The 16,204-nt window shown below is 47.8% G+C and overlaps 1 protein-coding gene across 1 annotated transcript in view; it reads left to right on the forward strand.

The window, feature by feature from the left end:
* ITGB3 (integrin subunit beta 3) overlaps nt 1-14,104 on the forward strand; it is a gene marked incomplete at its 3' end in the record, with an annotated part of 49,711 nt that extends 35,607 nt beyond the window's left edge. The window contains exons 11-15 of the mRNA XM_079726143.1: nt 3,921-4,143; nt 5,083-5,183; nt 7,220-7,339; nt 12,372-12,538; nt 14,039-14,104. Coding sequence (XP_079582269.1) covers nt 3,921-4,143; nt 5,083-5,183; nt 7,220-7,339; nt 12,372-12,538; nt 14,039-14,104 — 677 coding nt within the window. The remainder of the gene's footprint in view (nt 1-3,920; nt 4,144-5,082; nt 5,184-7,219; nt 7,340-12,371; nt 12,539-14,038) is intronic.
* Nucleotides 14,105-16,204: the final 2,100 nt, after the last annotated feature.

Here is a 16,204-nt window from a genome sequence, read left to right on the forward strand (position 1 = left end):
AGCTAATTTACCCAGATGTTCACTTTAACATCAGCCTTTCAGAAAGCCTGATGAGGAATGTAAATGTGTGTCATACTAAAGCATGCCCAAGTAATACAAAAATGGCTATTTATTATCTACAACATTGTTTCCTTTACTCTTTTTTTTTTTTTTTTTGCGGTACGCGGGCCTCACTGTTGTGGCCTCTCCCGTTGCGGAGCACAGGCTCCGGACGCGCAGGCTCAGCGGCCATGACTCACGGGCCCAGCCGCTCCGTGGCATGTGGGATCTTCCCGGACCGGGGAACGAACCCATGTCCCCTGCATCGGCAGGGGGACTCTCAACCACTGCGCCACCAGGGAAGCCCATTTACTCATTTTTTAAAATTAATTTTTATTGGAGTATGGTTGCTTTACAGTGTAGTGTTAGCCTCCACTGCACAGCAAAATGAATCAGCCATACACATACAGATATCCCCTCCCTTTTGGACTCCCTCCCGTTTAGGTTACCACAGTGCATTAGGTAGAGCTCCCTGTGCTATACAGTTGTTTCCGTTACTCATGCCAACAAAATTTGAGAGAGAGATTGGAGAAAAATGGTATCAGAGAGATTATGGGAAAGTGAGATCAGATACGCACAGACACACAGACAGACACACACATACACACAGATCAACCTGAATTAGGGTGTGAGGCAGAAATTTCAGTTCCTTCTAATATTTAATAGTATTTACATCATATTCTAGTTTCCAGAGGGAATGGTTAAGTTTGACATGGGAGACCCATGAGGAGAAGTTTGGGGTTGGGGGGACGAGGGTTACCCTAGGAGAGGCCTACACATAGCCTACGGGGGCACCAGGGATGGAGGGAGGTCCTCTCCTCCTCTGTGGCCTGATTGTTCCTGGTCTGATTGAGGCCTGTGGGAGGGACCCTGGCCAGAGCGTGTTTCCTTTGGCTGCCGGCCACACTGAAGCCACAAAACAAAGCTGCCGGGGTCAGCAGTGCTGGTTCCTGCCTCCCAGCAGTGCAAGAACAGCCCGTGCTCAGTGTGCTCCTGCCAGTTCCACGAGGGAACCCAGGACAGCCGCTGCAGCTTCTCAGAGGCCTCCCTCTCCCTTCCTGCCAGGGTGTTGGGTGCCCACTGGCCTCAGGTCTGCATCCTGTGGTGCCATCATCACATTCTCCATTGACAGATACTCAGGAACACATGCTCCTTGAGCACCTGCTCTGTGCCAGGCACTCGATCCATATGGGTGAATGGGGCTCATGCATGATTCCTGACCTGGCCAGGCTTATAGCCCAGCTCGCCAGTGTCCCTGCCCAGAGCTGCTGGCCTGGTCTCTTCTTTGCTCAAGCAGGGGCTCATGAGGCAGGAGCACTTGCCTTGGCCATTGTTCCAGCCCCTGGACGTCCCTGTCCTCTCCTCCCCACCGGAGGCATGGTCTTCGTGGTCGCACGGTATCAGCACCCCTCAAACGTCAGGGCGTGTGTCCTTGTCCTCAAGGGACTCTTCCACCTGCCACCTCCATGAGCATAGATTGATCAGGCACCCACGTGAGCCAGGTTCTGTGCTGTGTGCCGTAGTGTTGTGGGATAAAGAGGCAGGAATAAGACAGTTTTGCTCTCGATTAACTTACTTAAGGAGAATTCACAGCACGAGGCAGAACCTCCCAGATCCCGGAAGTGGGTGTTATAGGAGTCCTCCGGAGAGAGACTCACTGTGGACAGGGGAGGCCTGGGTGGCTTCATGGAGGAGGTGGGAAGTCAGAAGAAGGGCTGGCTTATAAAGGAGGGCGGTGCAGTGAGGCGCCAGCCCAGAAGGTCAAGCTATATAGGGAGGGTGACCTCATTCCTTCTGACCTGGAACACCCGCCCCTCCCTTTCCTCCTCCCTCCCCCGCCCCTCCCCTGCTGCCTTCTTCCCTACCTCCCTCTTCCTTCTTACACTTTCTCTTCATTTCCCACCCTCCTCCCCTGACTTTCCTGTGAACCCCTTTTGCTGGAGGGGTGCCAGTCCTGTGACATTACCACACTGTGGCTTCCTTTTAAGGGTTGACCCTGCCGGGGCCTTGGAGTCAGCCTGCCACTTCCACTCCCAGCCTCACTCCCTGGCTGGCCTGCACACGTCTTCTCAAAGATCGCTTTGTTTAGCCTCACAAAGGAAACACTATGGGACAAGCGTTTCAGAGGAGACTGAGGCCTCTGAGTGCTGTCAGGCCTCTGTGATGTCTTTTCCTTATCCGGGAGGTGTGACCAAAAGCTGGGTGTAGTGGACACTGTGGGGTCCCACTCTGCTGGCTGGCCCACCCATCCCCCAGCGGCTGGTAGGGCTACTGATAACACCTCATAGCTGCCCCTTCTCTGGAGAATTACATTCAGCTGACAGGAGCTGGATTGCTCTCAGGGCTTGGCTAATGACTGATGGACAGTGGGGTTACACAAAGCCATGAACGGCAGTTCATGCTCCTGAGCCCACCGTGGGATCAGGTGGAGGGGAGTCTCCGGATGAGACCGCATTCCTGCCAGCCTTTGCCCCCTGCCCTGTCCTGCTTCCCTCCTTCCCTTCTGCTTCCCCAGGAAGTCCCTGGAGCAAGAATCCTCGCCACAAGCTATACTACCAGGGAACCCCACCTCAGAATGCAGTCTTTCTTCTTTCTCCACCCTTCTGCCAGCCCGGTAGCTCTACTTTCTAGATGTCCTTGGCAGCTGGGGCAGAGGAGGTTGTATTTCCCTTCCTTCTCGGGAAGCAGACACACACACAGTGAAGGTGTGTCTGAGTCTTGAATGCCAGTGTGGTTCCTAGAGGATTATGCTGGTATCACTCATCCTTAGTGGGTGATACCCGTCCAGAGGGACCCATAGTGGCCAAGGGACATCTATCAGACCCACTGGGGTCACCAGGGCTGCCAGCTAGTTGCTATTTGAGCTTGGCTGTGTACCACCCTCTCCTCCACCATCTTGGGGCCCATCTGCTCACACAATGGCATGGTTTTCAGACCAGTTCAGGTTACTTCCCCCTTGCTCCCTGCCTTTCCTCTGATTAACAATCAGATTTCTATGATTCACCCACTTCTTCCTGATTCAAAATCCTGCAGAATGAGTCACCTTTCTGTAGGGTTTAGGAGCCAAGTTTTAAAGCCTTGGTAAATGAATATTAGGGGAATATAGTGTTGAGAGTTAATGCCTACATTTAAGCCATCCAACCCCCCACCCTAGTCTCTCTGTCCCGTTCCTATACTCATGTAGGAAAGTGAATAGGTCTTTCCTACTGACGGCCCTTTGCAATACTATGATAATACAACCCAGGGCACATGTTGGTGGAGGTTTGTGTGAATTCCCAGGAATTTAACTAGGATGTAAGCCCCATGATAGTAGGGACCTTGCCTGTCTTGTTCGCTGCTGAGTCTCCAGTGCGCAGGTTGTGGTATGAGCTCAGTAAATATTTGTTGAATGGATGGATAAATAAACATTAATGGCATGCCTACTCTGTACCAGATGTTATGTTAATCACTATTGTTGGAAAAATGAATATGATATGTGCTCCCCCATCAGGGAGCTCACAATCCAGAAAGAGAAACAGATAAGCAAGCAAATGGGTTGAACATCAGGGTTGAAATAGAGGTATTTATAAGTGCTGGGAGAGCACATGGGCAGACAGTTGATTTGGCCTGGGGAGGTCAGGAAAAGTTACGGAGGGAAAGGAACATTTGGGTTGGGCTTTAAAGGGTGAGTAGGAGTTTGGTAGTGGTCACAGGATGAAAGGGCATCTAGGCATAGGGAACAGCAGGCAGAGAAGCACGAGGCTATGAGGACAGTGTAGAAGATGATTAACGGCTCAGTGTGGGGGTGAAAGTGTGGCAATGTGAGGAGGGGTAAAGCCAGGATGCTGTCCTGGGGTGGGGCCTCACTGGCTGGTCTGCCCCCTTGGGCTGTGTGTTTTCAGGCCATGGCCAGTGCAGCTGTGGGGACTGCCTGTGTGACTCCGACTGGACCGGCTACTACTGCAACTGTACCACACGCACCGACACCTGCATGTCCAGCAATGGGCTGCTGTGCAGCGGGCGGGGCAAGTGTGAATGCGGCAGCTGCGTCTGCATCCAGCCGGGCTCCTACGGGGACACCTGTGAGAAGTGTCCCACCTGCCCTGATGCCTGCACCTTTAAGAAGTGAGTGGGCAGAGGCGTGAGTTGGAGAGAGTTGAGTGTCTGGGGGTCCCCCAGGCTATGCAGGTTCTCCCTTACTCACCAAAGCTTTAGGGAGAGGAGTCTGTTACAGCAAATGACTAGCTTTCCTCTTTCCATTGAAAACTTGGGGGAAAACTGGAGGTAGAGCCAAGCGTGAAGGGGACAGAGTAGTACCAGCTGGACTGCTGTTGGAGAAACCTCTCTTTTAGGCTGGATCCTGAATCCCTGAGTTGGGAGGAAGGCTAAACCAGCTGACTCCTGGGGAGTGTTCCAGTGCTGATGTTCTGAATCTGTGCGGGATGCGGGGCTGGGGTTACGGAGGACACTGTGTGAAACAGGAGAAGTTCACCGCTGCAAATGTCCCTCATCTGGGCGTCAGAGGAAGTCCCTGCTAGCCCAGGCCTGTGGCATGGCTGTTTCTCTTACTACTTTAAGCAGAGCTAGATTCATGGGCGTGCAACCTGCACATTTGTACAGAACCCTGTGCTTGGAAGGGCTCTACACTTCGTTTAATGTTCTGCTGTCACTGTTTTGAAATTCCTACTAAGTTTTGAATGAGGAACCTGACATTTTCATTTTGCACCGGACCCCCAAATTATGAGACCATTTCTGACTTTAAGGCTCCCAGAAGTGGCGTAGGGTTCGCCCTCCTGTCACAGTCTTGGATGGGACATACAGAAGTTTAATGAAGTTACCGGGGGCCTCTGCCTACCTGGCCTTACCTATAGGTGAGGAGGGCACTCCCACCCCGAACTCCAGACGTGACTATCTGGGACCCCAGGATTGTCTTACAAATGTTTTTGTTTGTGTTTGTTTTCTGGGGTGGAACAGTTTTCCTGGTGTATGGCAGGCAGAGCCAGACTGAAACACATTTAGGTTTGTTCTTTCCCTGCCTTCATCCCTATGTCCTCTCTCCTTTAGGGAGTGTGTGGAGTGTAAGAAGTTTAACCGAGGAGCCCTATACGAGGAGAATACCTGCAACCGTTACTGTCGTGATGAGATTGAGCCTGTGAAGGAGCTTAGTAAGTTCGGCATGTCATAGAGTTGCACACACCCATGTTCTAAATTTTTCCGATTTAATCCCATAATTCCTACCTCAAAGGCATGTTGTGCAGGCCTGATGTATAGTAGGCACTTAAAAGCTGGCTTTCTTGAGAGTCCTCCTGCATCTTTACTAATCTGTTCAGCAGTCCCTTCTCCTACTGCTTCCCAGAGCCCACGGGCTCAGCAAAATCCTGCAAATATGTCTAAATCAGGCAACCCTAACTTTACCACCCCAAGGAAAGGAAGATAATGTACCCCATTTTACAGATGAAGAAACTGAGGCACAGAGTGAGGAAGTGGTTACCCATGATAATCTTAGCTTAGTAGGCTAGTAATCATTTACTAAGTTTATCTAACTAAGAGTGTTAAGCAATGCCCGGGCATACAGCTTTGCTGGTTTAGAGGGAAACCTTCGCCCTTATGGATTTGTAGCCAAAATCATTAGCCTGAAGCCCTTTTGGCTCTCCAGAGCCCCTCCTGGAGTAAGACAGATAGAAACATGATGGAGAGCAAAACTCTTGCCTGCAATTATTCGGGTTTGTATTTCATCTTGACTTAAAAGGAGATGATCTTTGCTGCTGTCACATACCTGACGTGGTTATCTGGGCCAGCTAGGCATTGGGTGGTGCCAGGAGATGGCAATCTCTCTGGAGATGGTGATCTCCCATGAAGGCAGGAAACACATTTTCAGTGAGAGCCACAGTAAGACATAGCTAGCCAGCCAGCTTCTGGGTGGGGTGTTATGGGAAAGAGTTAGATCTCTGGACCCTTTGGCTAATATCAAAAGTGGGGCTGGAGTGAGGGTAGTGATTTGGGGATTGAGTTTGGAGAGACTGTTTTTCCTCTGGAGGAGACCAGGCTTCCTATGATTAGCTTAGATGGAACAGGCTGCAGAGATAGGAGGTATTTTTATCATCTAGACCAGATGGGTATTCCAAGTTAGTCGATAAGTACCCCAGCCCCCCACCATGATAACCATAAAAATAAATGCTTCTTTGTGTGGAATTTTATAACTCATACAAATTATAAAAGTATCTTTTCATGCACATTATCTTATTCTTCTCCCAACAACCTAGTAAAGTAGAACTTAGTACTATTGTTATCTTCATTTTGAGGATAAGGAAATTGAATCTCAAGAAAGTTAAGTAACTTGCCCAAGCACATTAGTGGTGAGTTGAGACCAGAACTAAATCCTGAAATCCTTACTCTTTCCACTGTCCTATAACACTGCTGGTTTACTGAAGGCATATTGAGTTAAAGTCCATAGGATGTGCTTTGAGACTCACATCCTAGTCCTACTCCATCTCTTATTTGCTGTGTGACCTCGGCACATTTGCCTAATCTTGTAGGGGCATAGTGCAGCTGGTGGAGGGTAACCCATAGTTTCACAGTCAGAATAACAGGTTTTAGAATTAGAAGGGATGAAGCCAACAAAACATGATGGGAGTCAGAGAAAAGGAGATGTCTTCCCTGGAGAGGAACGCTGGACCGGAAGCAGAAATAGAAGAAATATAAGGGCTGAGTAAACAAACGATTGAGAATCATTGAGCAAGCAGAGAAAGGAAAGAGGGGGAAGGGAACGCCCACTGTGTGTTAGGTAGTTTACTTCATGCTGTTTGATTCTCAACCACCCCTGTGAGTGAGGGTATCTTTTCTTCAATTAGAAGAAGAGAGAGATTCGGCGAGGTCAAGTAACTTAGCCGAGATCACATAGCTGGTAGGTGATAGAGCCAGGTTTTGAATCAGATTATGTAATACTTTTATGTCACGTCCCTTCCAGAGGAAAGAATAAGAACCGAAAGGGGCCTGTGAGGGACAAAGTACATCAGCGAGGGTCATCGAGAGGCAATTGCCAGGCACCACAGCCCTCGCAAATCTAGGCATCTTGCCTAATGTCAGGCATACGGTTTCCTGTCACGTGCTTTCCCAGACGTCCCATGACTGGCTTTGGAGGTGGCTCCATCTTTCCGGAATTGACTTGTTTTTCATCCTCCCATCTTTCCCCCTCCCCCAGAGGACACTGGAAAGGATGCTGTGAATTGTACCTACAAGAATGAGGAGGACTGTGTCGTCAGATTCCAGTACTATGAAGACTCCAGTGGAAAGTCCATCCTGTATGTGGTAGAAGAGCCCGGTGAGTGAACCCTGAGGGTCCCAACCCTGCCCCGCAGGGAGAGGGAGACCAATATTAGGCAGTTATTTCCACCCATCACTCCTCTTAAACAGGGCAGCCGGGTTAAACCTGACCTACAAGTGATAAGTCAGGGCCTATTATCTGGGTGTGGGGGTATATACATACAAATATTAGCAAGAAATTACTTGCTAATTTAGGAGATAGAAAAATAAGAAGGTGGGTAAGGAGAGGAAGAAGGGAGGTATGGAGCTCATCAAGGAACAGAGTATATATAGCATGGAGTCTTTTGAGGTTGATAATGTTAAGAAGTAAGGAATTTCAATTCTAGCACTTTCCAGCACAAGGCATCTGCTCTTCTAAAAGTTAAATGGTTGCCAAGAGCAACCTGCTTGCCGCTTCAGAGGAAGGCCTGAGGTTTGATGTTTGAGGGCTTGAGGTTTGAGCTGCCCTTGCCAGCTTCACCACGAGATGTGGTTAAGGGTTTGAGGCACCGGCCCAAGGCTGCCTTGAACGCTGAAAAGTTACCTCTTGTTCTCAAGACCCTCTGGAAGCAGGGGAGCTCATCCCGGCATACACAGACCCACCACAGATTTGTCACCATCCAGCATGGTAGATTTGCTCGCTTCCCCTTATTTCCTTCATCTCCTTTCTTTCCCTTAAACAACGGACTAAGTAATGAATCATTTGACAATATTTTTGAGTACTTATTATATGTCAGGCAGTGGGCTAGGTGCTGGGGATATAACAGTAAATAAGGCAGATGTGGTACTCACAGACCATGGGGGAGAGAGGCATGTAAATCGGTAATGACACTGCAGAGGGATAAAGGCTACAGTAGGGCGGGCGTTGGGGGTTGGAGGGGTGAACAAGAACTTTCAGGAGTGAAGGAACAATTTCTGAAGGCAGAGGGTAGATCAGTTGGTCGCTGGACATTCTTTACAGCCGTAGGAATTTCTTCAAATCATCCTTTAGACCAGGGGCCAGCAAACTTTTTTCTGTAAAGGGCCAGATATTAAACATTTTAGGCTTTGTGGGCCAGATGGTCTCTGCTGTGACTACTCAACTCTGACACAGTAGCAGGAAAGCAGCCATAGACTATAGGCAAATGAAGGGGTCTGGCTGCATTTACAAAAACAGGTGGCCCGTTTGCTGACCCCTGCTTTAGGGCAGTGGTTCTGAAACTTTTGTATGTTCCCTTGTTCAAAAATCCAGAGTCCTGAGCCCTGTCTTACTTCCACAAGCCTATGCCTCTGTATTCTTTGTTAATGCTCCTGGTAATTGTGACATATTCCCCAATGTTTGAATGCCTCTGCTTTAGATATATCACGTCTCCTGATGAGCCATCTCAGACCTCCTCCAGCCTCCATTCCGATGACTAGATTTGGTGACCTGTTTGATTCTCACAGCAGCTGTGCTTCCCTTTACATGGGCCTTCATCACACTATCAAATTGCTTCTTTTTTTTTTTTTTTTTTGCTGTACGCAGGCCTCTCACTGTTGTGGCCTCTCCCGTTGTGGAGCACAGGCTCCAGACGCGCAGGCTCAGTGGCCATGGCTCACGGGCCCAGCCGCTCCACAGCATGTGGGATCTTCCCAGACTGGGGCACAAACCCATGTCCCCTGCATCGGCAGGCAGACTCTCAACCACTGCGCCACCAGGGAAGCCCAAATTGCTTCTTTAATCACCTGTCTCCCTCAGCTGATCATAAGTTCCATGAACACAGGAATGGTATCTGTCTTATCTACTGTTATATCCCCATACTTGGCTCAGTCATTTACAGAGAAGATACTTAATACACAGTTTTTGAATGAATTAATAGGACTGATTATTCCTAGGAGACAGACAGACTTATATACATCTTAATATCTGTTGGGAGAATTTTAGCTGCTTAAAGAAGGGAGGAGTTGAAGGTGGGAAGAGGGCTACATCTATGTCACCCAGGGTGTTGCTGTCCCCGTGGGTAGAGGAAAGCATGGGGTCCCCATTTGTGATATTGTTCATCAGCCTTCCCAGAACTCTCATCCTTTATAAGGGAGAAGGAAGGTAAGGAAAGGGCATCACCTGTTTTATTTTGTGACTCAGGGAAGTCTGGCATGGGGAAGTGGAGAGAGAGGAGTCTGGGTATATCTCTCCGGGGGAGCAGATGTAGGTTAGTTGGGCCAGGACTTCCTCACACTTTCCCATCCACCTGTGTTAACACTTTAAATGGATTTTTCCACACCCTCCCGATCTGTACCATTGTCCCTTCTCATTACAGAAGGGCAGTGTGTTCTTGCTTTGGGGTTTAAGATTACTTCATCTCTTTGTTATAACAATCCGGCTGGTGCTCCTGCTGTATCACTTACCAAAATCATTTGACCTGGTATTCTGAGACTGGAATCTACTGGCTGGAGTTGTGGGGAACGAAGATGATGATAACTGGGATGGTAACACATAACTAGTTAACAGAGTGGAGGGTAACTTTTTAGGCTTACTGCCAGTAGACCCCTTCCTCCACATTAGGAGATGGGACCCTAGACCTACGTTTCCTACCTTGTAGTCCTGGAGTTCCAAGTTCTGCCTCTCCTCTCACCCCAACCTCCAATCATTTTCAGGGTCTCTGGCTTTTAGTAGAAGGTAGCGTCTGGGGCCCTGAGTGTAGGAGGAGATTATTCTCATTCTCTTCCCTAGCTTATGCCCTTGCAGATGTCCTTTTTGAAGGGCTGAGCCACAGCAGGGCAGTGAAGAGGGCACCACCGGAGTTTGACATTGGCCAAGTGGTGTTCAGCCCTCAGGGTATGAGCTCCCCTGAGCTGAGCCCTCATCACTTCCAGAGAGTGTTGCCTGATAAAATATAATATGTCCCATGCAACATGTGGTACATACTTAAAAAGTTATTTGTTGTTCATCTGAAGTTCAAATTTAACTGGACTTCCTGTACTTTGGTTTGTCAAGTCCGCTAACCCTACCCTGTCTTCCCTGACCTTGGGTCATCACCCGCCGTGGGTCGTCATCACTGTGGCTGGGAGGGCTCTCCAGAGACCACCTGATCTTGTGTCTGCTTCCAGGAAGCCTGCCATCCACCCCTTTCAGGACAGACGGTTAAGAGATTTAATTTTTCCCCTGAAGATCTGGCATTCTACCTGTCCTGCCTGTACTGACATGTAAAATTGAAGAGATTCCACTTTGAGGTTTGAGGGTCAGCCCTACCCCAGTCTTCCAGAGAACTTGTAACTGCTTTTCCCAGAAGAACGGGGGCCCTTCACTCCTAGGACCTCGGACACTGGAACCTCACAGTCTCTCTCCAGACATTTCTTTAATTATAGACAGGTGGTAATTTGGTGGGATGGGAAATAGCCAGCTTGGATTCTGGTGGTGGCTGTTTTTGGGTAGTGTGTGGTGAGCATAGTGTATATGTTTAGAGAAGAAGGTGGGAGACAGTGTGGGAAGTAGGTGTGACTCCTGTCCAGGCCCATCAATACTCACATACACAAACACCTAATTAAATAACACCTGAGAAGTTACTGGAGCGAGGTCACTCATCAGACATCTGTGGTTGATGGGAAGCAGAGCTGTTCAGAGCATACTCATCTTGGCCCTCAGAGGGGTGACGTACCTCTGTTTACGTTGGTTGTTGACTGGGATTGAACAGGAAGTCAGTTCTCAATAGGGTTAGGATTTTGGATGACTAAATATTTTGGGAAGAAACCCAAAATATTGTCTTGGCTGGCAGACCTCCTAGTCTCAAAGTATGCTAAAATGGTCATTGGTTCTCAGCCCTCGGGGATGTTAAATATCTGAACTAGGGCAACTAACTCAAATGCCTACAGTAGGAGCTGGGTAAGTAAATTAGGGAAAACAGCCACGTGTAACAGGGACACCAGTAATAATGGTAGCTGATATTTATTGAGCACTGACTCTGCCAGGCACTGTTCTGAGTTCTTTCAATATATTTAACTTAATTATTCCTCATAATAAATTTTTAAAGTCAGGGCTATTACTGTTAGAGATGGAGAAATGGGAAACAGACACCAGAAAGGTTAAATAATTTATCAAAGGTCACATAGCAGAGTAAGTGGAAAGCCAGGATTCACACCCTGGCAGTCTGGCTCCAAAGCCCACAGTGCCACAGACTCAATGACAAGTCACACTTTGCCTCTGTTTAGTGGAGAAAAGAGAGAGTAGTGAGGAGTCTGGCAAACTAAAAAACATGTCCCATCTAAAAGGGGCAGCTGCTCCTCAGCCCTAGCCATTTACAACCCTATAAAAATATAGGTTCAGTGGTTCTAGGTCTTTTGACTTTTTTTTTTTTAAGAGAAGAAGAATCTGAAATTCTAAGGGGAGAATCTCCTGATTATTCAATGTTGCCCACAAAATCAAATTTTTAATTAACAATTGTGTGGGTCTTCCCTGGTGGCGCAGTGGTTAAGAATCCGCCTGCCAATGCAGGGGACACGGGTTCGAGACCTGGTCCAGGAAGATCCCACATGCTGCGGAGCAACTAAGTCCGTGCGCCACAACTACTGAGCCTGCGCTCTAGAGCCCGTGTTCCTCAACAAGAGAAGCCCCCGCAATGAGAAGTCCGCGCGCCACAACAAAGAGTAGCCCCCGCTTGTGCAACTGGAGAAAGCCCGCGCACAGCAACAAAGACCCCACGCAGCCAAAAATAAATACATTTATTTAAAAAAATTAAAAAACAAAAACCAATTGTGTGAACTCACACAGAGTAGGCTAGATTCTGCCTGTGGGTGACCAACTAACAACCTCTCATTTAAAACAATCAGGACGGATTATTGCTGCTCTAAAGCTTGTACCCCACCTTTAAAAAATTAATTGGCTTATTTTATAAGTCCTGTTCCCTTTAGATAACTTTCTAGTGTGAGTTGGCCAAAAAGTTCGTTTGAGTTTTTCATAACATTGGCCAGAAAACCCCGAACGAACTTTTTGGCCAACCCAATACTTTGTTACTTTGTCAAGAAGACCTTACTTATAGCCAATTCGAATGATTCCTGTTCCATTGCCAACCACCCTGCTCTGTGCTCTCTCCTGACAGAGTGTCCCAAGGGCCCTGACATCCTGGTGGTCCTGCTTTCAGTGATGGGGGCCATTCTGCTCATCGGCCTTGCTACTCTGCTCATCTGGAAGCTCCTCATCACCATCCATGACCGGAAGGAGTTTGCTAAATTTGAGGAAGAGAGAGCCAGAGCCAAATGGGACACAGTAAGAGGCTGGGCTGAGCTGGGCATTTTCTTAAGTCGCTGGTTCAAGAGTCTCAAGAGGAAGCAGCAGATGCTTATTTAGGGTGGCCAGCTTCAGCCAGCACCATAGTTTCCCAGTTAGCCTCTGTTCTGGAAATTGAGAGATGGTCTAACTGTCCTGTTGTCCGTATGCTTCTTGGAAACCACCTGATTCTCTCTCTACTGCATCAGTGAGTATCAACTGAGCACAGATAGGGCTCAGCTCTGCTCGGGACACTGCGAAGTGATGAAAAGGAAACTTATTCTCTGAGTGAGGGAGAGAAGACAAACTTGAGAATCCTACACTGAGGACATATAGTAATACATTATATACTACTGATGAAAGCACTAAACACAAACAGAGACAGATAATAATAACTAACATTTACTGAGGATTTACCATGTACCAGGAACTGTTCTAAATGCTTTTTACGTATTAATTTATTTCATCTCTATAACAGCCCTATGTGGTAGGCAACATTATTATTCCCATTTTATACACCAAGAAACTGAGTATAGAGAAGTTAAGCAGCTTTCCTGATTGTGGGGCGGGGGGATTAGGTTATGATAGGAATTATTTTGGGTCAGCCTCTTAAAAGTATGCTCCCTGAAGTTTATCCTGATTGAATCCAATCAAACAAGCATTTATTGAGAACCTTCTATATACTTAAGTTTACTCTATTCTCCTTTGGCTCATGTTCCACATTTTAACTTTTTTCTGGACCTTCCAAATGACCGACTCCCTGAATATCTGAGGTTAGGCTGAAAGTTTGTTCCCATTTGATGGTGACCTCAGGCCATTGTACTCAAGGGTCCCAAGAAACTGAGATGTTTCTGTTCGGATGATGTAGAAATCCTGACTCTCTGAGGCACATGAGAATGTGCTCTGTTTCTTGAGGCTACCACTAAGGACTACTAGACCTAATGGGATTTGTCACTTTTTGTTAGAAAATAATTTGGGAAGCCAAATTATTGTGAGGGCCTTTTTCCTGATAACATGACAGTTTGTGGGTAGTGCTTGGGGGATGAGATGAAAACAGATTAAGAATTATTTGAGCAAATGTGGTCCTATATGTTCCAACCACCACCTGCTACATTTCTCTTCTCTGCCCACACTCCCAAACACAGTCACAACAAAGAAAAAAAGGGAGAAAGGCAAAAGAGAGAGTTCATAGGGAGGGAGGAAATAGGAAATATTGGCTAAAAGCTATCTTGAAGTGTTCTGGGATCACCAAAAGTGATGGGCTGAATTTAACCCCTTAGGCATGGTGGCAGGATAGCATCCCACTTTATCTCTCCTCTGATTTCCTATCCATTCCCTCCTTAAGAGCAAATGTGTGAGTTCTGTGAGCATCAAGCTGTCCATCGATGGTGCATCCCAGAGAAGAGTGTCTTGGGTAAACATCTCAGATGACATGTAAACCCTGAGGGTAGGGAAGAATTGAGGAATTCGCTGTAAGACACTTTTCTGTTCTCTCCGCAGGCCAACAACCCACTGTATAAAGAGGCCACGTCCACCTTCACCAACATCACCTATCGGGGCACTTAATGACAGGCAGTCATCCTCAGATCACTATCAGACTGTCCCAGGATTGTGGGTGTCTCTGCTGTCGTGTTTACAGGGGCAATACCTGTGGGGCGGAATTGGGGGCTTGGAGTGGGGTGGGTTGGAAGAATGTGGGTCTCTGTGCGTGTGTGCATGTGAGTGTGCTGCGTGTGGGAGAGTGTGTAACTTAAAACTTGTGATGTGTCCCAGATCAGCAGAGCTCCTCAGCCTTTGTCCTCAGAAGGCCTCCTTCAGGGGGTCTACCTGCTTAACCTGAGGGTGACCTACGTAGCTGAGCAGGTATTCTTCATTACCTCAGTGGGAAGCCAGCTTTCCTTCTCAGGCCATTCTCTTAAAGAGGAGGGCAGGGCCAAGGCCTCTCATTTCAGAGAAAGGGACCTTGATTTACCCTGCGTTTATGGTTCTTGGGCCTGACTCTCAGCAGCTCTGGTAGGAACTGCCAGGCTTTGCAGCCTTGCTGTGTCATCCATGCCCCTAGCTCCTCTCCCTTCCCTCAGGCAGAAGGAGAAATCTGGGGAGAGCTGAACCATCAGAGCTGCCTGTCTTTGCCATCACCTCAATCCAGCATGGTTCTCTCCTAAAGGAAGTCCTTGCTACCTATTCTTCGGTCTGTTGGGAGTGAGGATGGCAGGGTCACCCACGGGTCATGCATGGCCTGGGGTTAAGGTGCCTGAGGTCCCCAGTTCATAATCATAACCCTTCAGATTTGCCTCATTGACAGCTCTGCCCTAGTGATTCGTGTAGAAAAAGTGTGTCACCCTTAGCCCAGCAACACCTCTTTACCTCCTATTCCACCCTCTCACTACTATAGACATTTGCTACATACTGGGAATTTCTCTCATGACCAGAAGCTTTTCCTTCCAGGGAGGTGCTATGGTTAGAGCCAGAGGTCTGGCCTCACCCTTCAGGCCTTCTGTCTCGTGTCCAAGGCACCTCCACACACCCAACCCTGTGCTTCTGTGTGCTACATCCACCCATAGGGCTGATTGCATTTATCTACCTCTTGGGTGTCTTGTGAAGGAGTCATTCCCATGGGTCTTTGAGTCTGCTGGGCATAAGTGCCAGGGTGGAATGATGGGCCAGTCGTATCAGCGTGTGTGGCCCATTCTCCTGTGGGCCGGGCAACCTCATTTTAACTCAGTCTTTAATCTGAGAGGCCACAAGTGCAATTTTGTTTTATTTTTCTCATTGGGGCACCTGAAACCATGATGAGGCTTGTTTAATCTAAAGGAACATAGATATAAACACACTTGCATTATATTTGTAATTTTATTTGATGATGAAGAAGAAAAGGGTGAAAAGCCACACAGACCTGGGCTGGATGCAGACACTCCCACTTGGCATCATTCATAGCAAGTTGCTGCTCAGTTGCTGGGTCTGTAAGGGCTGTCTCATCCCTGAAGCCTGCGGGGATGGACACATGGACATGCTGGACCTTTCCCAAGCAGGAGGAGGTAAATGAGCTGTTCTTGTTTTCTAGCAAAAGCAGAAAAACTCCATTGGTGTTTACATTCGTTCAACGTTAACCACCACCACCACTCCCCAAGAAAAAGGGAAGGGCCTAAAAACAGTGGTCTGTTGGTCAGAAAATCTAAGTCCTGGCCTCAGTGTTGCAGCTAAGGAACTTTAACCTTAATTAAGGCAAGTTACTTTCTTTTTCCTGGGGCTCAGTTTTCTAGTTTGAAAAATGATGGGTTGGGACTCTATCAACAGTCTGTGATGCTGGGACTTACTGTGGCATCAAACATGCAGTCAGGATTCTGTGGGATGTTGATACTGTTTGTTTTTTCAGTTGGGAGACCTGGCTCTGGCAAGAGCAGATGTCATCCCATATCACCTTTCTCAATGAAGAAGCTTCATTCTATTGTCTCACAGAACCCCTTTTCCAACTGTTGTTGGTAGTTACATCTTCTGATGTAGCACTTAAGCTCCACTTAGTTATTATTTCTTTGTTCACTTTGCACATGGTTTCATCCACGAATCGGGGAAGAGGACTCCATAATAACTAGCTGAAATGCGTCTTCTGTATCCATGTGTTAACATTGAGAATAAGCCTTGGGGTTAGGAACAGGACAGATGACC

The sequence above is a fragment of the Hyperoodon ampullatus genome (assembly GCF_949752795.1).
Source record: "Hyperoodon ampullatus genome assembly, chromosome: 19".
Taxonomy (NCBI): Eukaryota; Metazoa; Chordata; class Mammalia; order Artiodactyla; family Ziphiidae; genus Hyperoodon; species Hyperoodon ampullatus.